At 36.1% G+C, this 26,751-nt stretch overlaps 1 protein-coding gene across 2 annotated transcripts in view; it reads left to right on the plus strand.

Moving 5' to 3' along the window:
• The window catches only part of PLCL2 (phospholipase C like 2), a 98,879-nt gene that overhangs the window by 65,388 nt on the left and 6,740 nt on the right, over positions 1–26,751 (plus strand). Inside the window, exons 4-5 of one of the 2 annotated variants that reach the window (XM_059475866.1) lie at positions 9,462–9,537; positions 23,512–23,621. In XM_059475866.1, coding sequence (XP_059331849.1) covers positions 9,462–9,537; positions 23,512–23,621 — 186 coding nt within the window. Of the gene's footprint in view, positions 1–9,461; positions 9,538–16,293; positions 16,407–23,511; positions 23,622–26,751 lie in introns of those variants that run through there. The other variant, XM_059475874.1, reaches the window with a different exon arrangement.

Here is a 26,751-nt window from a genome sequence, read left to right on the forward strand (position 1 = left end):
AACATGGAGAAATGTGTCATGTTGAGGAAGAGTCAATACAGCTTTTATAAAATGAAGGGCTCATTAATCCCTTGGAGTTCTTTGATGTCAAAAAGCATGTAGACACAGCAGATCAGTCTGCTTAGGTTTTCAAAAGCATTTGACAAAGTTTCCTTTCAAATGCTCGTATTAAAATAAAGTTACCATTAAATTTTTAAACTTTTAAAGTTATTAGATCTTTTCTGATAGCTAAAGTGAATGTTGGACTCAACCTGGTGCTCCATCAGGAAAAGAGCTGTTAAAGACAGTTGCTTGTGTTTTTGATTTTTGCATTAAGGGTGTGTTTTTCCAGTAAGTGGATTAGAGATAGTAGGTATAGCTCCTGCAACTTTGATCCAGCTCAAGTAGCTAAGCACTCTGGAAGCTGTATGAATTAATGCTGCCCCCAGATTTGCAAAGATCATCGAGGTGTGAGGTATGTAGCTGCTTAGACTTCCAACAACTTTCTCAATCTTAGTGGTAGATTGTTATAATGTGTGTCAAAACAGTGAGTTTCAGAGTTGGCAACAAAAATGCAGTATTTAAATTGTGATAACACACAGTGTCTCACTGTTTCCATTATAGCCTCTGACTTTCTACAGTATTGCTTACTTTCATTATCAGTCTCTGCAGAATAGAACTGTCTTTATTTAAGTAATAAATGAATATAGTTTGGTGGTGAAGAGATCTAAGAAAAAACATCCATCATTCTTTGCAATTTAATATTGCAAATAGCCCAGGTAATGGTTTTTGCCATGTTTAATAAATTATAGTAATTGTAGATCCTGGTTTTTGAGATTAATTGAAGTAGTTACTGATTGTGTAGCTGTTAGCCTGTCATAAAAACTGAAAACAAAGCATTCATGGAAAATATAGTGAATAGCTTGGACAGTTTCTTCAGAAAGAGTTGTGCTGCTTATTATCAATTTTTATTTTCCTGTTCTATAACAACATGAAGATTGTAATTATGCTTCCTAAAACAGAGCTGCAGATGATAACCTTAGCTTATGCTGGGCTTTTTCAGTCCACAAAGCAAATGTCTAATTTTGGGTACTCAAGGCTCCAGTGCCAAATGTTGTAAAGTATGAGCTGCTTTGCATTGATTGAAAAGCTCTGATAATGACAATTTAATGCTTCTGTGAAGTCAAGATTTCTGCATTTCTTGTTGAGAGCATGGATGGTGAAGCTTTTTGTATCCTCTCACTAATCCCATTATGTCTAATGGCTGACTCACAGAATTCATAAGAGCATAAAATAATACGGCTACTCAGGAAGAGGAGAATGTGTTGCTTTCTGGCCTGCTTTAATGTAGTCCAATGAAATGTTTATGGAAGAGCATAAAAATAGGTCAGATGCAGAGCAACTTCTCATATGTATTACATATTTCTATTAGGAGTTCTCTTTCTCAATAAATTTTAAATTTGCTGTTTGTCTTTTTGAGTCCATCTGTGTGAAAAAGGAATTATGGCTATTAGAGCTGCTATTGACAGTTCTCATTTCAGAAATAACCTATTAACTACCTATGAATTTTCTCACACAGATGATAGATTTTTGCTTCTTATACAGATAGAGGATATTTTAATTTCATACACATGTCCTTACTTATTGTCCACTTTTCACATGGTTTTTCATTCTATTAGCTTTAGTTTTAACATTATGAAAATAATTTTGCTACAAAACCCAGATTATCAGGAAAGTGAAAAGCAGTGACTATTGGATTTAAAAAGGGCTTATTGTCCTTGGGTACATAGTTTAGAAGAGAGCTGCTGATTATTATATTTACTTTGTCTTCAACCTAGTCTTTCTCATAGACTTGACTCATGAGGAATTAAGAGCAAATAGTTCTCTTTAATGGAGGACTTGTGGACTGTTTGTTCCTTTGGTAGATTTTCTTAAACTGGGGGAAATGAATTAATTTTGGGATGCTGCAGAGTTAAGAGCAGATTATGTCCTATTTTTTCTCAGGCCTACAAGAATTAGTTTTGGTAAGTGGATTTCATATCTTATATCTTTTGATCTGCAAAGCATTATGGCATAGTCTTGTCTTGCTTCTTTCTGAAGAAAGAAACCCCATTTTCCATGTATGTGTTTTCTAGAATATAAAACATTTCAAAAAGAGATGAGAGAGGAAAGGTAAGCTGAAAAGGTTAGACCATGAGGCCATGAGTCTGTTCCTATGTTTTTTCCACTTAAATGGATAAACTGCCACTGTCAGGTACAACATTACATTTTTATCATAATATGCCAATGAATTCAGTAAGCATAAGGGAAATTTCATCTGCTTTTTTGTTTGGTTTTTTTTTTTTTTTCTTGGAAGAAGGCAGTGGTTTTAAAATCTAAAGAGAAACATAATACCTGATTATATCATAACATAAGTTATTCTTGAGGGGAGATGACCCTTCCCCTCTATTCAGTGCTGCTGAGGGCATACCTGCTGCAGTGCTGTGTCCTGTCCTGGGTTCCCCAGCACGAGGGAGGCATGGATGTGCTGAAGAGTCAAACAAAGGGCCACTAAGCTGATGGAGCATCTCCTACACAGAAAGGCTGGGAGAGCTGGGACTGTTTAGTCTGGGGAAAAGAAAGCTGAGGGGGATCTTATCAATGTATATGAATGCCTGAGAAGAGGGTGCAGAGGCCGGAGAGAGGCCACTTCCATTGGTGCCCAGTGATAGGAGAAAGAAATGAAAACCAGGAGGCTCTGTCAGAACATCAGGTTACACTTTTTGACTATAAGGGTGACTGAACACTGGAACAGGTTGCCCAGAGAGATGGTGGAGTCTCCAGCTTTGGAGATACTCAAAAGCCATCTGGACATGGCCCTGGGCAGCCAGCCGTGGTAAGTGGCCCTGCATGAACAAGGGGGTTAGGATCACATGACCTCCTGAGGTCCCTTCTAACTTTAAATCTCTCTGCTTTTCTGCTAAATTTATATTCTTGTACAGTTGAAGAAATATTTTCTGACTTAGACAACACATTTGCTAAAAACCTTACTGCTTTGAAGGAAATTTGGTTTGATATGATGAATCCTCTGTGTGTAGAGAAGTATCAGTTAGCAGCTTGATTTTCTTACCTTGGTACTTTGGACTGTATTTGGATAGGAGAAAGATTACCTTTGGTTTGTAGAGCTTTGAACTTTCTGTGCAAAACCACACCTGATTTTTATCTATAAAGAGGTTACTATTGATTGTTATCTTGAGCCAGAAAGTTCAGTTCTTTTGACTGGAGATGTCAACTTCACTATAATTCTTTTTTACATAGGGTCGTTTAGGTTGGAAGGCACCTCTGGAGATCATCTAACCCCACCCCCCTGCTCCAAGCAGGATCAGACAGAGCAGGTTGCCCAGGACTGTGTCAGGTTGGCTGTTGAATATCACCAAGGGTGGAGACTCCACAGTCAATCTGGAAAACCTCTTCCAGTGTTTGACCACCTAAGATTCCCCCTGAGCCTTCTCTGCTCCAGGCTCACCAGTCCCAGCCCTCTCAGCCTCTCCTCATATAAAAGATACTCCAGTTCCTTAAATCTCTGTGAGTTTGTGCTGGGCAGTACTCCATATATTTCTTGTACTGAAAAACCCCAAACTGGGATGAATGCTCCAGCATGAAAGAGATGGTCTAAACTCAGTATGGGTTTACAAAAGGAAAATCAGGCTTAGCCAATGTGTGTAGCCTTCTACAACGTGGTGACAGGCTTGGAAGAGCAGAGGAAAGCTGTGATTGTTTTTTCTTCATAAAAGTTGACTTCTCTTGTTTATGGTGGTCCTGTTAGAAGTTGGATGTTTCAGAATTCTTTCAGTGTGGTGTCCACACTGTAGGAACAGCTAGAACACAATTAATTTGAGTTGTGAGGTTTGCAATGTGATTTTATAGCAATTTCCTTTCTTGTTTGCTATAATACCATTCCTCTCCAGCAGAAAATAAAAGGCAGCACATACCGCTTAAAACAACTCCTAATGCAGCTGCAGAGCAAGCTGACCATGGCAGTTGTCACTGAAAGGACTAAGAACAGTTCATCTGCTTGTTCTAGTGCAACAACAAAAATGACTTTTGGTGCATTGACATTGAATGCTGGACTGCTTGGGTACAAGTTTTACAGACATTCAATTAGAGCTGACCATGTTTTGTTTGAGGTCCTGGTACCTATAATGGTTCTTGAGGGCAAAGAGTTTATAATGAGTCCATACCAGAGTTCCTTTCCTTGATGTTACTGCTTGGGGCAATGGTAGCAGCTTCTGATCCTCACTGTGTAACACTTCTTTTGAAGTGGTGCAGATGCTATTAGCAGTTTGGAATGCCTTGTGTTTGGTTTCCTATTTTTGTGAAGTGCTGTTTGATAATGGTGCTATTTGTACAATCTTGGGCTTAATAAAATGTCTGGAAAATGGAAATTACATGTTTATTACTGCTGTTAAAAGCTCCAGTTTGGCTTCTGAATACTAAAGATACATACATTTATTAGAAATGGTGTAGTTTGTGATTTCAGAAATATATCTGTTATGTAGAGGTTTGGATGAAAGTAGAATGTGAATGCCATTTTAATGAAGATTTGATTTATACCTACTGTAAGTATGGTTTCAGGTTTGCTTTTGGAATATAGGTCTAGCAGTATTGGCAACACATTTACAGATGTTGAAATTTAAATGTGTGGTGTGCTTTTCTTGCTAAAAATAACATTCATCCTTGGTGTTGCAGTTACGTCAATGAAGGTGTTTTCTCTCACTGAGTTTCATCAGCCAGACACAGTTTATAATTGGTTGATTTTTCCATTTTAAAATACAGCTGATGTCTTCTTGTGTGCTACCAACCAGTTCCACACTGGAAGATTGGATAAATCCTTGGGGTTTTGAAAGATTTCTTTCCCAAGGCCTATGTTAAATGTGATATTTACGGTTGAGTTCAGTTACATATTTTTCACAAGTTGAGGGCATAAACAGAATGTTTTATCTTCTACCAGAAGACCTGGCTATGTGAGCCTAGTAGAAATAGATCTTGTTCAAATTTGGCTGAAATTAAAGAAATGGTTTCAAATATATGCATGTGTACATACATGTGAGCACTTGCATTGATTTACATGGTATTAGTTCATAGCACTTAACTCTTTCATAAAACAACAGATCAGACAGCAAACTTTGAAACATTAAAAAAAAAAAAAACTATCCTAAAGAGTAGTCTAGACATTTATATATATAATTTTAAGTAACCATCTTAATGGGAGAGTTCTGTTTTGCTGAGAAGGAGGATAGATTTTTTTCAGTAAATGAGTTTTTCATTTGGTTTGTGAGGACAGCATCACATAAGGGATGAACTGTTAACAATGCAGTTCCATCTGTTTGAAGCAACAATTGTGATTTCTAACCATCATCATTGGCTTTTTAAGGTAGGAACAATGTATATAATAATACAGGTCTCCAATCCTCATTGAGAATTCTGGACTAATCATATAGTGCTTACTTCTGAACAACAACAATAATAACAACTACTTAATTTTTAAAACATCTTTCTTGACATTCATCCATTTGTTAGAATAACTAGGTAAAATGCTTGCATGATTTAACCAATAGAGTTTGAAGAATATAACAAATAGATCAAACTATTAACCTGGCCTCTGCAAAAATGTGATGACTTCAAGGCTATAAAGCATAGAATTCTGCATTTCCTGTTTTCCATTGACCAACAAAAAAAAGTAGGATAGTCCAGTGTGAAATGAGCGCCTGAGAAGTTCTCTGGTCATGCTGAGGTTGGAGTGTGGTGGTGGGGTGGGAATTGAAAGGCGAGTTGAAGCAATTTCAGCATTGTATCTTATAAGTTCTATATTTAAAATAATTTTTTGATATTTTGAATCTTTGCATCCAGAAAAAAAGCAACATAGGTTAGAAATGTGAATCAGTATTGTAAGAGGCTTGTTAGAAAATACAGCTTACTAAACTTCATGTAGCATGTGTTCTTTTCTTGAATATGCATGGGCAATTTGCAATACATTTTTAATGATCAGGTGGCAACTGGTTGTTCCCTATTGCATTTGTTTCCATTTCTCTTTCCAGATTTGTCACTGGTAATATTCTAGAAGTTAGATGTGGTTAGAAAATGCCTGCTTATTGATTGCCTTGTTCAATATAGACTAGTTCAGTGTAGAGCAGATTCTACCTGGTCTTTCTGCTCAATTTCCATGACTAATTTGCCTTGAGATTTCCATGTCTTACTCTGCTGCAGACATAGTGGTTTTCACACTGAAGCTCCTCCTTACTCATCATTTTCAATTTCATTTTTATATTGATCACACATATACATACCAATATATTTGGATTAATTTTCTGTTTAAATATAGGCATTTATACATAGTTGTTTCATATGCTGTGTCTGCCAGAAGTCTTTCAGTCTCTGTGAATGTCTATATAAGTGTTTTCATGAGGTTAAAACTTTGGCTTGAACACTAGAAAGAATTCATATGTTCAAACACTCCATAGGAGTAATTGAACAAATAGCTGAATCCGTACTAAAATATGACTGTGTGGTGAAGAGCAATGTAAGAATAAAATTATAATGAGCTAATAGTATTAGTTTATTAATCAAGCACAACTAGAAGGTGACACCTAGTCATGCACACAGCATACTACTCCATTATTTTCTTAGGGAAGGACATTTGAAAATTGGGGTGTTCCATAACAGTGATTGAATGGTAGTGGCAGTCAACCCATGAATTATTGCTGGCTCAGCCAGTTTTGCTCTGCAGTGCTGTTAATCTTAAATACAGCTTTGTATGTATTTTAGAGACCAAAGATAATGAAAGTAACTGTTACTGGTCTTGATAATATAAAAGTGGATATTAGAATAATTTCTGCCACATGAAATGCATTGCCATTTTTCTTCAGAAGTTTCAAAGAGGGTATTCCTTTTGATCATAGGGTATTGGAAATGTGAAATATGAAATTGGCATGTTATTATAAATTCTCCAGTGTTAGTCTGACCATGATGAAAGAGCACTAATACAGTGATTCGTTTTTTTTCCTTTCATCTGCAGAATCAGTAAAACTTTCTTCTTTTGTCAATACAGAAAGTAAACAAAAAAGCAGTAATGTAAGCATTTTTATTCATCTTAGAATTCTCTTATTTCTGAAAATCAGTGCAGTGTGTCAAAGTAAGTTTTCTAATCAGCTGAGACTTGTTCTCCACTGCTTCTAAATTATCTGATATTCATGTAGGCCATACAAAGGAAGCAGAGCAGATAGATATGCTCTGTGTCTGGAATAGAACCTAACTGAGATAACTTAGAAATTATGTTATTAAACACATGGGGTCAGGAAAACAGAGTAGGACAGTTGTAATATTTCTTACAATTACTTCAAAACAAATACCTTGAACAGGCAGCATAGTTGTTCTCTTTTTTTATGAACTCCAGTCAAAAGAGTGCTCAGGTGAAAGGACTCATATTGATAGGGAATCCCTCTCTAGTCCTTAGTATTGTGTATTAGCACCCCAGAAAAGCCCAAGAGTCATATGTGCTCAGCGTTTCATTTTTCAAGGTGATTGTCAATTCAGAAAAACCTGCTTTACGGTTTTCTTTCAGCCAGTTAGCAAAATAATATCAGCTAGTGGAAGTATACAGCTGACATCAGCTGTGTTTTGGTCCTCCCCATTTAAGTTCATTGCAGAAACAAATGTGTTATGTGACATACATATTGAAACAGGTAAATCCTTGCCTGTCAAGCAAATTTACTGTGATCTTATTTCAATTTGTGAGTTCTGTTTTAGAGACTGAATAGTAATGAAACAAAGTGAAATGGGGCTTTCTCCTTGACTGATTAGGAATAGTCAGTTTGCAGTGCTCCCTATGTGGGTGAACTATAGTATTCTCTTACTTAAATTGTCTTCAATTTGTTACACTTAAATAGTAATCAGCATAATTCTATTTATAGGTAGTTTTTGCTTGAGTGAAAATTGATATTTATATTCAAAGAACAATCCAGTTTAAACTGTGGTAAGCTAAAGTTTTTCATTTGCAGCTTAGCAACCTGATCACGTTATTTTTACTTCATATATTCTAATTTACATCTATTTAAAGCAACCCCGACAACAGACATAATATAGATCAGGCTAAGTAGATACTTTAAAAAGAGATTAATTGGGATGTGAGGATTAAATTAAATTATCCAGTATGATGACCTCCATGTACTCTAAAGTTGCTTTTTCACATGCTGTTGGTGTGTAGCAAGTACAAATTCATGGTTTGCATCATTTTCTTTATTGGCTCAAACCGAAATAATAGAAATAGAACTAGAATTATTTTTAAATGCTTTGTCATTTGTTTAAACCAGATTTTTTTGCAGCTGACAGTTACAGAAGCCTGTAGAGTAGTTTGTCTGTGCAGGTGTTTTTCCTCCTCACTTGCTTGCACACTTGTCACAATCAAAAATCTGAGACTTGCTTGCCTGCTTCTCAAAATTGATTTATGCCTTACTTGGAGCAATGTTCAGAAAAGCAGCCTCAATGTCATTCAGCTGGAGAAGGCTCCTTCTAATATGTGTGAGGGAGTCATGCCTCTTACAGTAATTTTTCTCTGAGGAGCAGTGTTAGAGAGGTTTGGGCTTTTTTCCCCTGTAACATTCCTTTTTCTCTGTAACATGTTCCTCCTCATAAAAGCAAATGGTAGTCTCCTAAGGAAAAGCAAGTTCCACATGAACACCCACATAAGTAACATGTCAAAAATGTAGTCATTGTTTTAGTGGAGAGAAAATTGTCTGCTTGAGTGGAAAGCAGAGACGTCAGTGGGGAAGGTGAGAAGCAAAGTTGTTACTTCTCAGTACATACCCTGGGCTGAAAATTCTGCATGGTTCCATCTTAGAGCATTCAGCTGGGATTCCCTGAAAGGCTTTTTGTTTAGAAATATCAGCTAAAAGAATAATTCATTTTTCCTATCCTGCACTACCAGCCTCAAGTGATTTGTTTTCTTCCATAAAGCATTGTCTCATACATGAGTGCAGGTCTAGCCACAAAAGGGAAAATGTAGAGGAAAAAATCTGGAAAAGCAGTGGAATGATGCCTAGGAAAAAGGATGCACTGGGTAATGAGTGATCATCATCCTGAGTGTTGGAGGGAATGAGGAAGAGGAAAATTGCATCCAGGTTATCTCAACCAAGCCACCAAAAGCAAATTGCCTGGTTATATCACTCCCAGTTGCTTTGATAGGCAGTGAACTATGGAGTAGATGTTTTGCTTCAGTATTCGCAGATCCCAGCCCAAAATCATTGTATTTTTTATGCCTTTATGCTATGTCTAGGGCACTTTGCTACCTCATTATGACCAGAAAAAGGAGTACATTCATTATGTTAACAATAAGTATTAGTTAATCAATTTGAGTTCAATTTTAGGCATCATTTACAGATAAAAAAAATTAAGTAAAATTTTAATTTTACTGATATTCTGTATATTTCAATTTATTTTCTCTGTAGATGATTCACACCATCAGGACTCTGGTTGAAAATACAGATAGCTTATATGAGAAGATCGTGCAGTGTCAGAAGGCAGGTAAGTACAAGCTGCTTTTAAAAATATTATACAGAACTTGCTGCAATTTTTGTATTTTCCAAAACTTAAAATCAATATTCAACTATAGCAAAAAACCTCCCCCCAACAAGCAAAACCCAACAACCAAACAACAAAAAACCAAATATACAAAAAAAGATTACTGTGATTTAGGCACATCCAGTTAGAGTGAAAAGACATTTCAAATTATAGAAAGCAAAGATTCATAGAATTACATCTTGAATTTAGAAATTACAAGTATTTTATACATGGACAGTAGTTTGTCATTATAGTCATTTCCACAAATGAAAACACAAGGTTACAGGAAGCAAAGAGAATGATTTTTCTTCGCACTGAAATTTTTTAACCATTTGTTCCTCTTTCTCTATGTGAGAACTTTTCTTCTTTTGATGTGGTAGCTCAGTGTCTTCAAGAGCCTTGGTGAAACTTGAATTGTCAGGAGAACATTGCCTTCTGATAGTTGTGTAACAGTAATTCAGATGTTTGGTTCCTGTATTTCTTTAGATCTGTTGGGTGGATGCCCTCTGGTTCTGTGTTGCTCCCACAAGTTCTCTGAAAAGTTTCCTGCGTCTGATATATATTTGAAATAGATGGTATAAGTACTTCTTGACCCCTTCACAAACTGACCCCTTTTTAATGTGTTATTTTGTAACAGTTTTGTCATCTGGGCACAGCTGAGTTTTGAAGGTTTCCTAATTGTTTTGATAGCATGCCTGACCTTGTTGTTTCAACATGCTTGTTTTCTTTTGAACTTTCAACTGTTTTATAAATAATGTTACAAATTTGCTCAAAGTGATGCATCACATTTTGCATCAGAAACAGGAATGCTGCCAAAGACTCTGCCAAAGCATTTACAGACATGTTTTGCATGACTCAATTGGAACAAAAGCTTTTTATATACAAATACATTTTTATCTGCCTGATATTTAGCATCCTGTAGCTCCCATTATCTTCCATAATTTTGTTCCATTCTTTGATTTGCTTCTCTGCTCTCCTACAAATTCCAGTCCCTTTGTTTTGTTCCTTTTTTCCAAAAAGAAAGAAATAATGCTCTTACACCCTCAGCCTTCCTTTACAAACTCCCTCCTGTTAACAGTGGCTTTCAGATCAGCAGCAAGAAAGGCTTACCCACTTGGAATTTTTAGATCTCCCCTTGATTCACAGCATATACTCCTCAGACACTGTGAACTTCAGTCAAACCAAAGGACTGTCAAAATACCTGAAAGTTTTAAGTTGCCCTATTTACTTGAAATTGTCAAACATAAATACCATGAGTGACAAAATATTACGTCACATATCTTATTGATAGATGCAAAGATTTATCAAAAATACTGTGGTGGTTTTGGCTGGGATAGTTATTTTTCTTCCTAGTAGCAGGTATGGGACTGTGTTACAGAGGGCTTTAAAATGGGGCTGATGATGCAGAGATGTTTTTTGTTGCTGCTGAGCAGTGCTTACACAGGATGATGTTTTGCTTTGCTTACGTGCACAGCCTTTGCTTTACCCATTAAAGTGTCTTTATCTCAACCCACAAGTTTTCTCACTTTTACTCTTCTGATTCTCTCCCCCATCCACCCAGCAGGAGTGAGCAAATGTGCAGCACTTGGTTGCTGTCTGGGGTGAAACCACAGCAGTACCAAAAACAGAATGTATTGTGCTTTTGTAAGGATGTTTTTGTCTGGTAGACATGTGTGCTTGCTTCTTAAATCATCTCCCAATTATGTGGTGATAATGTGCTTAAATTTTTTAGTGTCACCAGTGTCTTAAGCAGTTTAGATCCTTGGTTAGAGGTAAGGCAAAAGCCAGTTGCCCAATTTTTTTTTATTTTTTAGAATTGTTGCTCTTCAGAAAAGATTGCTTTCTACTAGCTTATATGGATTCCTGTAAACTTCCATATATCTGACTTTCTTGAGTCTTACTGCCTTATTTTACATGAGGGACAGTTGGGTCCAGGAATCCTTTGCTTAAGATGCTAAAGACTTAAAGCCTGTGCTAAATAGTGGAGATTTTGATCTCCTTCAAATGAGAACTCTCCAGTGTGATGACATAAGCCTAAGTATGGATTATGTAATAGATCCTGCTATTTAGGGCAGCTTTAGCCCTGCAGGGTCAAGGCATTTTTTTAAGATGAATTAACTTTTAGTATCAATGGGTTTGGAAGATTATCTTATTGATCTCATGATCTCAGCAGATGCTATTTGAATTACGAGTAAAAGATTATACATTTTCTCATGTAGTTTCTGGATAAGGAGAAAATAAAATCATGCCTTTGTCTGGCCTTTTTTCCTTCTAGGGCTCAAATAGTGGAAAAGCTGCTAAAATAAGAAGTAGACAAGCTGCCAATAAGCAGTAAATTTTTGTTGTCATAACCAGGCTTATAAGAGAATTTTGTTAAAAAGGCAAAGTAGATTCACTCTGTTGAACTGTTTTCTATCTTAAGTTTAATAATAGGACTTTTGGCCGCCTATAGAATTCAGACCTAGTTTGGAAATAAATGCAGTATTATTTCCTTGGTTGATAGCCTTTTGGATAAGTAAAGATACAATTATTGAGATGGCTATTTTCAGAATTCAGGTTTTTTTCTATTAATATTCTCTGAGCACATTCAACTATAAACATCTCTCCTCACTTTGGTTCTTTAAAATTAAATAATATTAAAAACCTCTCTGTTTTATCCATATCAGCATATTAATTTAGCTCAATACATTGTTATTAGTTAAGTAGTTATTGAAAGTATTTTAGGTACATGAATAATGAAAAGATATGGGAACATGATATTGCTTTGCTTCCCAGTGTACTTTTATTCTTTTCAGAGTTACAAAAAATCCACATAACTTCAAGATGACTGCAGTGCCATTTATTTTGTCGCTATTAAGCCAGTTAAAGATGCTACAAGAAAATAGAAGCTATGTGCTAAAGGGAATTTGAAGATAATCTGATCCATTCACTGAATCTCTTACAGTGCTAAAATGCTCCTGTATTTCTGCTAAAGTAAAGAATTTGAATGTCCAGGTCACCCTACCCCATTTATACCCTCCTTTGTACTCAAATCACATAATTACTGAACTCCTCTTTTGAATCTTCCATTGCATTTTTTGGTTTATAATTCGAATACTGTCTGAGCTCATCCCTGGTTAAAAGAGAGAGCCATGACTTAGGAATTCATTTTGGTGTTCAGCATTGGAAGCTCAGAAGAATATTCCAAATATTCATTAAATTACGGGGAGCAATAATTTCTAAACACAGCTTGCTGGTGACAAAGAACTACCTAACTTAATTAAAGGTAGATATGACTGGAATGTTTTTGAGTAACCTGGTGTGATGGAAGGTGTTCCTTCACTTGGCAGAGGGTTTGGATGTAGATGATCTTTAAGGTCCCTTCAAACCTCAAACCATTCTATGATTCTATAATCTTGGGAAATATAAAATCAGTAAGGGTAAATTTATGTGTGTAAGGGAAAATATTGCCTTGACAATACCTGCAAGGAACGGTCTCTGAGGTTTCTGTTCTAATTCAGAAACTGAAGTTTTTGTATGGAGTTTTAGCAGTGTCAGTTTAGTGTTAATATGATGCATAAATGTGTATTTCAGCACTCTTTGCTCAAACTGAGGATGAATTCATTTTTAAGAATTCAGATTCATAAAAAATATACATATCTCTTTCCATATGTTTTTTTTATAGGCACAGCCTTCCCTAGGCATCCGTGCAGCCAGAATTCTTTTTCAGATTCTTGTTTTCTCGGCTCTCAGCTACACTATTCTGTCTCTCCATTTGACCATCCTAGTTTTGCCTTATACACGTCATTTTCCTGGCTGTCGTTTTGATGATGTCTGTCCCTGGATGGATTTTTAGGTTTTTTTTCCTCATTGTGCGTCAGGACTGAGCTGCTTTCACTTCTCTTGTGTTTGCTCATTTGGTAGCAAGAGTTTCCAGTGCCTGCTGGATTTTCAGTCCTCGTCATGTTGTCCCACAGGCTCTCTGTAAACATCTACCAGGCTACTTCCTTTGAATTTGTTTTTAAAATTATCCTACAAATATAGCTAGATTGACACATGTCCTCCTACCACCTTAACCAAAATAGTTTTCATTGTACTCCCCACTCTTCCTGTATCCATCTGTTCTCTTTCTTCCTCACACTTGGATTCTGAGTTGTTGGAGCAGAGTCTGTCTTATTTATCCCATCCGTACAGTGACTGACTTTGTTTAATAGTGCAAGTAATGAATGACAGAGAAGGAGTATATTTTCTAACATGTACTTCAAAGCAAAATATGGTTTCGGGAAAGGTAGTATCCAGCCATTCTGGATGCCATTAAAGATAAACACAGTACCCAGTATCTATTGGAAAATGGTTAATCTGAGCTGCATGCAGAAGAATACTAGGATGATAGCCACATAAACACTTCAAATGCTTCTGGTAGTTGAAAACTAAAGGAATAAAATCAATTTTGTTCAAATAGTTGGAACTCTTACTTACCCACTGTTACTACTTAAGCTTTCCAGCAAAATGACACTTCCACTGAGCTTTTTTCCCTTACTGTTTGTTCAGGTTATTTATATTCTAATAATTTTTGACTCAGGTTCACCAAAATAAAACATGTAAGGAAATGTAATATTCTGGCAGATTAGATAATCCACTAACAGAGCAAAAGAAATTTATATACTTAAATATTGAGGAGCACTTTTGACTTGGTATATGGGTGGGCAATTGAGTTTTTATTTACAGTGTGAGAGGCAATGACTAGGTTCCCAATATTTCTGCAGTTATCCCTGACTTGAAAGAGAATTTATGTTTTTTATGGTTTGGGTACTGTGGAGTTCAGCAGAACATGTTATTCCATGCCTTCTGAAATACTGCCTCTCATCACCAGGTCTTGGCTCTTGGTTAGAAGCCATTGCATTTAAACTACTGTTTTGTAACTAGGGAGTGAAGGAATGCTGCTCTATTATCATTGGACTTTGCACCTGAAAATATTTCATTTTTTTGATTGCCATCAGTAGGACATGCTGATCTTCAAGTTACATCTTAGAATTGGATCCATTGCTGTATTTTTCATGAGATTCACTGTCAAAAGAAAGCCATCTATAATAGTTCTCACCACCACGTAAGCTCCAACGTCACCTGCTATGGCTAAAACAGTACTTGGAGACCCCTCTCAGCCAGTCTGCATGCTTTTGAAATACCTGCTCTTCCTTGTTTTCTCTATGTTCCCATTTTAATAAGCCAGTTATCAAATTGTTTTAACTCCTTTCTCTACACTTGTCACAACATAATTTTCACTGTTTATTAGCACAATAGACTTTTGCTGATAGTTAAGGGGAAAAAAAAAGGGTCTATTCAAGTTATTCCCTTTATTTATGTTTCTAATTTTTCTGTATTCTGTCTATCATTTTTGCCTGTTTTTTTTTTCTTGTTTGCTCTTCGTCCTGTCTACTCCTTTTTTTTCTGCCTTTTTTTCTTCCTGTTTGTCCTTCCTCCTCAAATAACTCCACTAAGCCACTGTCTCCAGGTACAGCTCACAGCAGCCCAGATTGTACTGTCATTGCCTGTACTCCCTGTAAACCTGTTCTTCTCCTGTGCCTTGAATATTCTGGAAACCACATTCTAGTGGGGAGGAGGGGAAGTGAAGAATTGCACTTAGATCAACTTAAATAGTATTACTGAATAGGTGATGAGTCATTTTTCTTTATGCTCACATGTTTGTCACCATAGTTATTCACACCAGTCATACACCACATTTTTCCTGTATTACTTCTCATACATATTACTTCTCATCCTGTAATACCTTGGATGGTATTGGGTTTTTTTTGTGAATCTGATATATTGTGCAAATGGGTGGATGATTCGTAGGAGACATCTCATATACTTCTTAATGACCTTGCTCATTGGTACTAGGGCAAATACTTGACCAGCACAGACTTTTGCATTACTCTCTTGAGTTTGCCCCTTCACATGAAGACGTTTTTTCCTCTCCTGTTAAAGTAATGCCAGAAAAGAAAGAAGTTAGATTTCCGTGGAAGTGTAAGAGATTGATGACTATTGCCAGTGAAACAATGTAGGCTCAGCTAGATCTGAACTCTGGGAAAAATTACAGTGTGCCATAAATCAGTATCTTTATTAAGTCTGCATTCTAACATTCAATAAAATCAGAAACTTTTCAATATAATCTCATTGGTCTCTCTTGAGTATCAAGACTGATAAACAAGAGATGGAAGCAGCAATCTGTGGAAAAAAAAAAATCCTCTCGTTTGTACCTCTCTTGTGTTTATGCCCTTTATTGACAGTCTTAATTCATTCTCATATGTGTAGTGGCTGAACTTGACCCCCATTCAGAAATCTTGTCTGTCTTCACAGAGGAGTATATTTGTGGAGTAAAGTTTTCTGTCCATTGGGGGTGGAATAGCATGAGTCAATTTTCCAGAACAACTGTTTTATTATGTCAAGGTCTGTTTCTCTGTGAATTTTGTAGAAGCGTTGTTTTGGAGGAACAGAAAAAGTGTTGTTGTGGGTTTTATGAGTATTGTCAGTTGATATTCTTTTTGCTGACTTTAGTATCTAGAAGGGTAATTTTACATAGGATTGTTCCTGAAAGTGTTTGGATGGGTGGAGCTGGTTACTTAACCCTTGGAAGTAGCAAAGTCGTGGCATAGATGTTGCACATTTCCTCTTTTCAGCTTCATAATAGTGTAAGCTTAGTGCTGCAACTACTATAAATCTCTTCTGATGGTGTTTCTTAAGGAATTTAGTGAGCATTTGAAGTCCTCAGTGGCTCCCCAGCATTAAAGAAAGTCTTTTACATGGAGAACTGGATTACTGTGATTGCACATGGGACTGTGTGAGTCTGGACTGGAAGACTGAATACTAATTTAAAGGAAAGGATGGTGCTCAGCAGGCTGTGATGCCATTGTTGTTTGGGATGTTGGAATAAGAAAGTTCTCTTAAGTATGCAATTTGTCTTTGCTGTTTTTCAAGAATGATAGGGCACTGGGCATGAAAACAGTTTTTAGCCACCTAAGTAGAGGCAGCACCTACGTGTCTGTCTGTGTCTGAGGAACATTTTCACTTACTACAGAGATAGTGCCAAAAAGGTCAAAGTAATTTAAAAATGCTGAACAACTAATTAAGATATTGTATTCTTTTGTCAAATAATTATCTGAATATATTGAATTCAAATAATTAATTCCTTGAGCATCTTAAATCTCAGCAAAATATTCTTTGAACCTGCCAAGAAATTCTGATTCTCTAGTTATGGCGTAACATTTTTTCAGTGTCTTCAGTGGAAACAAAGTGTTTGGAAGTACTTCAGCATCTAATCTTTGTTCCTGCTAAGACTCCATTTTTGCAGTTAGTAATGACTTTTTAAAAATACAGAGATACACTAAGCATTAGTTTATGAAGGTTCATTTTAAATCTTTGTGTGAAGAGTGTTTTGTAAGCAAAATATATGAGAATTTACAAGTATGGTGACTTCTACTGCTTCTCCAGCATGATGCATTTGATTTATTGTTGATATGGTCTGGTAGCCAGACTCTTTTCCCAATCTCTTTTTCTGATAAAATTAATTTTGAGAGGAAATTGTTTGTGAGGCTGAAATAGCTGACTGTTTAAGGAATGTAATCTAAAATAAAAATATTAAGAAACATATTTAATGCTGTAAAAAATTGAAGCTGTCGCTTTCAAAGATGTGGCCAAGAGTAGCAGCTGTATAAGCAAATTAAATATTTATTTGTGGAAATGAATACTTACAGCCTAAATACTTTCCTAGAATTTTTCATTTCCTTTATTACCATTTGACCTACACAGTGGAGGAAGAAATATTTGAATATATAAACTGATTTCTTGGATTTTTATTCTTGTAAAGAAGAAATTTGTGTATGCAAATTATTCACAGCATCTTTGTAATTGTTTGAGTTGAATCTGCATAGTGGTAGACCTGCAAGGTGTGATAACCTAAAACCTGTGAGGTAATCCAAAGCTGTGAGGTATTTTCTTTACATTTAAAAAATATTAATGTTTATTTAATTTTATTTTGTATGTGTAACTCTTTTGAAAAGTATTTAATTTGATTTTCAATCAAAGAGCTCTACCAGAAATTAAATAAACTATATTTGGCTTGACTGAATTTAAGTGCTTCATACCTGGAGTATTACCAGTGTTTACTTCATATAGACATAGTCAAATTTTGTTTGTTACTCATTTCACGTTAGGCATACTCAGTATATGCATTTATTGCCAGAATCTCATCACTGTGCTGTTTCACTGATAAAGTTTTTTGTTAAGAGAAAAAACATAACAGGAGGAGCCCACCTGCTGTGTAGTCATGTCTCAGCTAGGTTGTAAATCATCTCTTGGCAAGAAAGCTTTCATCAAAGAAAACAAATGAGCATGCCAGGGGAAGATTTGGCTTTAGAAATACAGCTGAGCAAGTGTTGTGCTGGCTGTTTTGCTAAAAATTCCTTGAAAAATTAGTATCTTTGTTCTCAGTTAAAGAAAAGGTGTGAATTTTTTTGCTATAAACTGAGATTGTGTGCCAGGGCTTTGTGATAGGCGCTCTCACAAAAGCAAACAAATCTCAGAGTTCCAAATGTTCCTGTACTTGTACCACACAGGTATGTTCTCCAGTTTTCCATTTTTCAGTTTCTTTTCACTTCTTCATTTTAATACATGTGTAATTATCGTCAGACAGTTCAAACAAATATACATATATTGTATGTAAAACCATAATTACATGCAGCTCAGTGACCTAAGGCCTCTTTCCTTTTTAATGTATGCTTTTTAACTAGTTTAAAAATAGCAGAATCACTTATGCTGCTTTATATAGCACATTTTAATTAATATCTTAAATATGATGCTTTGGAACTATAGTGAGAGCCCACTAGTGGGAGGAATTGCTAACCAGCTTCCAACAGGTGTCGTTTCTAGTTAGTAATTAAAGACAATAAATTTTATATGAAGTAGCTTCATTTTAAAGAAAAGAAGAAACTATTTTTTCAAGCTAAATACAGTTGAAGATGAGTGGCTTTTATTAGTATCAAAAATGTTGCTTTTGAGGTATATCACCAAATAATATTTTTTTATGAAAATAAAGTGTTGGGATTACAACAATATGCAGGGCATCTTTGTTCTAGCATTTCAAGCATCAGTAGAACAACAACCATATTTTAAGCTCATATGAATGTTGTAAGTTCTGAATGGTTTTGTATCTACTGAACATATTTGTGAAAAATAAAAACTAAGAATCCAGGACATAAAGCAAAGCTGAAGTCCAATCTGGGAGCTATTCTGACAGGGGATGACTCAAAATTATCATCCTGTCAAGACAATTATATTGCCTTGTATGCTTTATTTAGGAAAACTTCTTGTTATTGAAGTATGTCATAGCAGTAAGACACATTGCTCTCTCTACTGTCATTTAGTCCTTGTTGAGATTATAAACATGAATGTTCCATCAGAATATGGCAAGCATGAGTTAATGCAAGTTTGACATCCTATGCATGTAACACTGTAGGTCATCCTGCAGCTGGCTGAGGAAACACAGGACTGTAGGTGCTTCACTCTGCTTCCCAGGGCACCTCTTGAAAATGGATTGTGTTGAACTGTATTTTACAATGAATAGGAGTTTTTGATCTGTGTAATTTTCTCATTTTAAAACTGATCACAGAAACACATCTACAATGGTAATAAATTTTACTTAAGTTCTGATTTTGCTAGTGGACATCCATCCTAATATTGTCCTTTAGCTGCAGTGATCCTTTGAGGTCCAAGGTCTTACCTGACTGGTGTAGAGCATCTAGAGAGCAATTGCTCCTCTTTTGGTTTTCCTTTTGCTAGACTAGCCAAGCAAATTTTTGTTAATCTCCTCAGTGATACATAGTTCCTACTGCATCAAGTGCCCTTATAGTGTTTCTCTTTTCTTCATGCTATTTAAGTTATTAAAAATTGAAGAGGATTGTGCGTGAAATTTCAGAGTAGCATCTTGGATGTAAGGTATTCCTGGTGAATGAAGAAGGGTTAAAGCCATTTAATGCATTCCAGGGCTGTGGGAACGGGTCTGAGAGAGAGGGAAAAGCTGAGACAATCATGAAATTCAAACTAACCAGCATTCACTGGGGAACCAGAAAGAGATTCAGCACTGATGGGGAAAATATTATTTGGAAATACTGAAGGATTGCTTATGAGAATGCTTTAGAATAAGCAAGTGTACTGCAGAGGAGAAGAATATGCTGTGAAATCTCTGGTTATGATTAGGAAAATTTATCAGCAGTATTTTGTTCACTGTACAAACCTGCTGTTGACTCATGCTATTGCTGTTTTGCTACATATATTACAGTGTACTTACATGCCTTGCAATAGCTGGGGTGAATGTTTTACAGAAAAGCTGCTCTTTTTAATGTGAAATACTTGAATCTATTTTCAATTTGCAAATGCTTAGGAAATTGTATGGCTTCTGTCAGCTCATCCTTACTTATGCAGCGATGACCAGCCTTCTTAATGCAGGTTATGCAAACTAAGAGCCCTTAGTACACCCATGCAGAAACTCAGAAGGGGACCAAATAATGATGTTTGAAACCTCATCACACTGTTACAAGCGGAAGGCAAACAAGTTAAAGAAAGCTAGAAAGTAGGACTAAGCCAGTCAGCCTCACCTCAGTCCCACAAAAGAGGGGATATCCTTGGTGATATTGAACAGTCACCTCACACAGTCCTGATCATTCTCTCTGATCCTGGTTTTGAGCAATGGGGTTGGTCCAGAGCTGCCTTTCAACCTCAGTGATTCTGTGCAAATAAGGATTTTAGTAAAGAGTTTCCAGCCAAAAGAGATTTTTAGATTTGAGGTTTCTGGCTTAAGGCAACAATCAGTAATAATTTCATTGTAGATAAATACATTTGTGCAGTGGGCAAAAATTAAAACGCAGAAAATACCATCCAAACAGAAGAGCGTACATCCTATATATTCTTTGTGGACACTCAGAAAGTTGTGAATTATATCTTCCTTAACATCTGCCACAATAAATGAAAAATATAACTAACTTGTGCTTTCTTTGATTGAGGTGGTATATGCAAAAATATAATGGGTGATACATCAGGTTAATGGTATGCCTGTTACCATTCAAGAGCTCTCAGGCAGTTCAAAATTACTAATTGACTAATAAATCTAGAAGTAATTAAGCCTCGTAAAAAGTGGCTTGTTTATTATATGTTAATGAGAGTGAGAGCTGAGTTTTTATTTGCAAAGAGACAGAAAATTGTTTATATAAAAAAGTAATTTAACCTTGAGTTTTCTTTGTAAGCATATCCTAAAGGCATGTTTACATGTGTTTATATGGACATGTAAATTATTTTATTAATTTAGCTGTAAATGAGAATGTCTTTCCTTTTTTTTTCCTTTTTCTGTTATCTTCTAATATGTTTAATTTTGGAATTTAACACTTGTGTTATTCCTTTGCCATAGTTAAAGCATGAAATAATTCCAAGGCAAAGTGCAAGAAAACCAAGTGAGAACATACGAGATGAATGCCAAGAGAGGCATAGTCAACAGTTAAATGTTGTGCTGCATTCATGCTCTAAAATTTAATTGTCCACATATTGTGTACCAAATAAAAGCCATTCCTTTCAGCAGATGGAAAAACTGAGACAAAGAGATGAAAGAATTCATTTCAATTAATCAGGCAAGAACTAGTAATGGAAGCGGAAATAAAATTCAAATCTGCTTGTCCCTGCTTGTGTGTTTAGGTTTAGTGTAGCATGATGATGAGGAGTTGGCCAGTCTGTGAGAGACGTTGAGGATGCCCCGATATCAGTATCAGTATCAGTATTAGTGGTCTTTAAGCAGGAGGCACCTGTCAGCTGGGGGTTTACACGTGTGTGCCCTGTTGGGATGATCTGACTGCTTCATTTTCCCAAGAAGGGTGATGAGATGTTCCTGCCAACTTCCAAGTATACTTAACTGGGGTGGAATGGCTTTGGCAGGACAGAAATGTGTCATAGCATGAGTGTAGACTGGGAAGAGCATCACCACAGAAGGTTGTTGGTGAACATAAAGGAGTTTTTCTGGCTGGCAGAATACACAGTCACCATTGTGTTCATGTCTGTGATATCAGGAATTTTGTATACATCAAAATAATCTGAAATCTACAAAGCACCAATCCCACTTTTAACATGCAGGTGGTCAGCATTATTCTTAATATCTTTCTTCTTCTGTTCAAGTTATTATCGATTGCTGCTGTCCACTGACTTAAAAAGCAATAATTGTTACAATGGAAATGAGGTGCAGAACTTCAAAAGTTTGCCAGTATGTCTCAGAATTCATTGTACAGATCAGAAAATCTGTACTGTTGTGATGGCTCTAGAAGTGTAATATCATAAATAAGGATCTGTGTATAATCTTTCCTTTCCATAATCATATTGGGAGTTTATTACTTTGGTTGATATGAATGAGAAATGGATGCTTAGAACAATGATGGGTTTATAAACTTTAATTTCTCACCTGCTTAGAAATTTGTTTTGGGGAAATATAAGATGAACATTGTATTTGAGATGGCAGAGGGGGAGCTGTAGAGAAGTGATTGAAATAAAAATTATACACTATGTTAATTCAGGGAAAATATTTGCCATTTATTTTTCTTGTAGCAAAATTTAAAATAGCAAGAAAGGGTAGAAAGAACAATTTTGCCTTTCAAATGAATCTATGAATACTTTTTAAAATATATGTGTGTGTATGTGGGAGTAAGGTAAGGGAGTGTACGATGGAAACATTCAGTCATCTCTCTTTCTTTTAATGAGACATGAGTGTAGGTTAAAGAGATTACGAAGAAGAGATAATGTCCTTAAAAGTCAGTCTTCTCTCAGATTGACAGCCAACCCAAGTTTATGTGCTTATTCATGGTAATAAAGTACATGTAAATTTTGAAGTACATACACTCACTGAGCAAATAACATAGTTAAAAGTATAATTTGTGCTTTAACTATTATGTTCATAGGTGTATGTCAGAGCCACTTGCCAACTTTTGACCTCAAAATACCCTGTGCATTATTAGAAGGGGATCTTGAGAGCACAACTGAGCTATGACCTTCATGGGAGAGTAGCTGTAATCCATGTTAGTTGCTCTGTGTACCCGTGGAAGGACATTTGACTTCTCCTGTGTGAAAGAAACAGTTTAAAGTTTATTTTTACATGGCTTGTAACAGCAGCATGGAAAGGAAATTATGTCTCTGCTATCTGTGCAGTGTTAAAACAACTTCATTTGGTCTGCTCAGTGCTTAGATCAAACTAATCTAAATGTTACCAAAATTTTTTGATTTGGAGTTTGTCAGATACAGATTTTGTGGACACAGTAGTTTACATGGTATGGTAAAATATTGTTGGCATTCCTTGACAAGTTCACTTGGTATTCCTCCTTCACAGTTACTCATTTATCCTCAGGGATAAGGTAAAGTGTTTATTTTCTGGGCAGACTCCATGATATAAATTCTAAGCTGGACAACTGTGATGTAAATGCATAAAAGAGTAAGGCCCAAAAGAGTAGTTAATGAAATTAACTGGGGCCAGAGTAGTTAATGAAATTACTGTTTCCATCCTATAGCAACTACAAAAAGGTTTTTACATGTGGTACAACACATTCAGTTGTGCTTAGAGATTATATTTCTATGGGAAATAATTGCTGGGCTCCATCTCTGTATAGCAGTGACCTAACAGGTGCTTTAGTGGATTTTGACTTAGAGAGATTTGTATATGTTGGCATGTTGTATAACATTGAATCTTACTACATCAGATAGATTTGTGCTTGAAGAATAAAATTTCTGAAGCTTTTTCACTGTCTTTTAGCCTTATTAGTTTCAAGTTACTATCTCTATGATCACAAAAATGCTAAAATAGATACTAAAATAGATACTATATTTCTCTCTATAATATTGCTAAAATAGATACTATATTTCTCCCTCTTTTATTCTCTACAGCAATGGAGTTTCATGAAAACCTGCACAATATAGGCGCAAGAGAGGGCCTAAAAGAAAGAAAACTGCAAAAATCAGTTGAAAGTTTTACGTGGAACATTACAATTTTAAAGGTAATGTGTCTTCCTTTGGTTAGTTACTGTGTTTTTCTGTTCAAAACCGTCATTCTGATATTGTTACTGGTCATTACTCTGTGTCACAGTTCAACTGGCTTTATTCACTTCTATAATCATAGTCAGTTTGGTTTATATAACCTGAAACACAGCAGAGTCTCAGTGTGACTTTTTATTCTCATGTAGTGTTACGGAAGCTTATTTCATTTAGTTTGTCTGACATTTTCTTCATGCAATCTTTTAACACTGGCAGGATCCTTTAATACCTGGCTGAAACAATGACTCTTGGCTTCTGCAAAGTGGCTCAGGCTGGAAGGCAGCTATGCCATTGTTTAAACCCTGTTTTGTGATTTGAAGGGGAATAAGTGTTAAGGTTAATGCAGTTACTGAAAAACAAAAGGGAAGCTGTTACTGCTGCAGTCGATGATGAATGGTGTTTAATGGTAGAAGCAAATTGTGTTCATAATCCAGGCTGGGATAAATTGAGTGTATGAGCTGGAGACTCTCTTTACATTTTGTCGAGCGCATTTGCTTACATTTTGACAAAAGACTAAATGGTGAAGTATAAGACAAGCTTTCAGCCAGAGACCCTCAGGAAACTAGAATGTGGAACAGTTCAGGTTTCCTATCGGTGATCTTTGATCTCAGCAGAGTATATCAAAATTTGTAGAGATAGCAAAACTGCCTCCCTTAATTTATTCCCTTGACTCTAGCTCATATTATTCAAGTTTGGTGTTTACATCCACTAATGAGTTCTTCTCTCCCACTCAATCAAATACTTCTTCACTACATTAAACTATAAAGTCTGTTTTAATTATAAAGAAAATTAATTTTCTCCCACCTAGTTTTTATTTTTAGTTCTTGAAAATACGGTTTCATACCGCCTCTTCTTACAGTGAACTATGACAGAAAAGCAGTAATGCATATGTATTTCTCCATGCTGGTTTGAACTGTTAAGCTTTTCATGAGGTCACTTGGTGCTCCAATCCCTCTTGTGTTACACCGCACAAATCCAGCGAGGAGGAGAATCAAAAACTGGTGAAATTTGCTACAGCATGTACAGTTAATGCATTCTAAAAATATTCATGCAGGTTCTGCTTATAGGTAAAGGACCAGAATATCACATTTCCTGTATCAGAACAGAGTTTCCTGAAGACAGTGTATGGGATGTGTAATGTATCAGTCCTGCGCTTCTGAGAGCATAGAGAAGAGTTAGTTCAGTGGTGTTGGGTGAATGTCAAAGAAATAAATTCCTATCCCTTTTTTTCTGTCAAAGGTGTCAGATACCAGCTTGGATAGGCAAATCTATTTTAATGCTTCCTGAAACAGCAGTACCTTTGCTTCATCTCTGCTTTACATTCTGAACATAAGGGTTGGTGGGGGGGAGGTTTGCAGTTGGTGAGCGACTGAAATGTGAAGTCGTGATTCCTGCATTCGCCAGGAATTGGAGGAGCCACATGGCAGGTCTGGCTCCGAGGAGCACTGAAGGGCTTCTGTACATGTCCTTAGGATTATAACATAGTTTTGAAGATAGAAGGCCTTCCTTTTGAAGAGATTATTGAGAAAATATCTTCAACATTGATTGGGTGGTATTTTTCTAGTCAGAGATTAAGATCCTTTCTTTTGGAAGGTGCAATTTGTCGCATAATTAATACTTCAGTTAAAAAGAAAAAAAGGTGAGATTTTAATCAGCCTCTTGTTGAAACTTAACCAGGAGGCATTACAGAACATCTTTAAAGTTATTTTACAGGTACTGCAGTTCAGGCATCTGCTAAGTGCTGTTGCTCACATTTAGATATACAGAAAGTTAAAAGTGAGATTTGTTTGAAGCGACACACTGAGGTTTTCCACTCCAAACACTTTAACTGTGGGCTTTAACCATACTTTCGTATCATATAATTAAACAGAAGTTAAACAGTTTCTAAGACACATTTCCTGTCTGGAGAAAAAGATCTGCAGTCATAATTTCGATCTCACTGTCTTTCCATTGCCATGTTCCCAGTTCTCAAAAAACTCTGAGAGAACAGGGATGAAAAGTGAACATCCACATTTGAGTAGAAATTGAGCAGAAGAGCAATAATCTGAACCACTTCAAGGATTTCTTTTATGTGTTGAATTCTCTTCCTTCTTCAAATTAACTTCCTTCTCAAATAGTACAAAAACGAACGTGGAAATACACAATAAAGATGTGGATTCTTAGCTATGATATAGGAGTTATTGTGGGGCTCTGAACAGCCTTACTAAATAATCCTGCGTGAGTGCCATCCTCAGCTCCTGCACAGAGGACTCATGGCATGCTCACATGGTGTGGTTAATGTATTTTCCAAACTGATCAAGCTGCATTTTACCCTCGAGATACATATTGATTGTTCTCTTTCAGTTGGGACATTTTGACTGCAGTTGATGCAATGGAAAGTTTGATAAAATAGCAAAATTGACAGCTTAATTCTAGGGAAACTTTGTTTAGAACATCTGATGCAGTTATTAAGTATATCTATGTGTTTTGCATGCACATGCATTACAGTTACTGCTTTAAATGATTTAATTTTTCTTAATTTGAAGCCATGTGGCCAAATTTATTAGTAGTATACTATGTTTGAATTCAGCTGAAATTCCATCTAATTTGTGTATGTGTATATGCACACATGCCCATTCTTATTCACCTCATATATGTACACAGAGTTATTTAACTTCACAACATCATTTGGAGTAAATTTGGTCTGTTGCCTGATTCAGGGATTGTAAACTGCTAGAATATTCATCTCTTACAAATAGACAGTTATTTGCTAGTAATTTATTTATTGTTACTACTCAGGCTGATAGAATTCATATTTTCTAAACATAGATAATCACATTTTCTGCCAAAAGTACACTGTTGAAGAAGGAAAAACACTCTTAAGTGCTGTTGCAGCAGACTCCTACAACCTATTGTAAAAATGTATGGACTTGTCTGGCATAGAAAAACTTGGAGAAAAACCCTCTATAAGGCTCAGAATTTGAGATGCCCATAGGAAGAACATAGCAGCAACTGTAAATTAGTCGTGGCAATGAAGAGCTAAAGAGCTTTGTTCTAAAGACAAAGGAAGAGGTCAGTGGAAATATTTGGAATGAAGGTGGGACTCCTAACTCT

This window comes from Ammospiza nelsoni, chromosome 1 (assembly GCF_027579445.1).
Source record: "Ammospiza nelsoni isolate bAmmNel1 chromosome 1, bAmmNel1.pri, whole genome shotgun sequence".
Lineage (NCBI taxonomy): Eukaryota > Metazoa > Chordata > Aves > Passeriformes > Passerellidae > Ammospiza > Ammospiza nelsoni.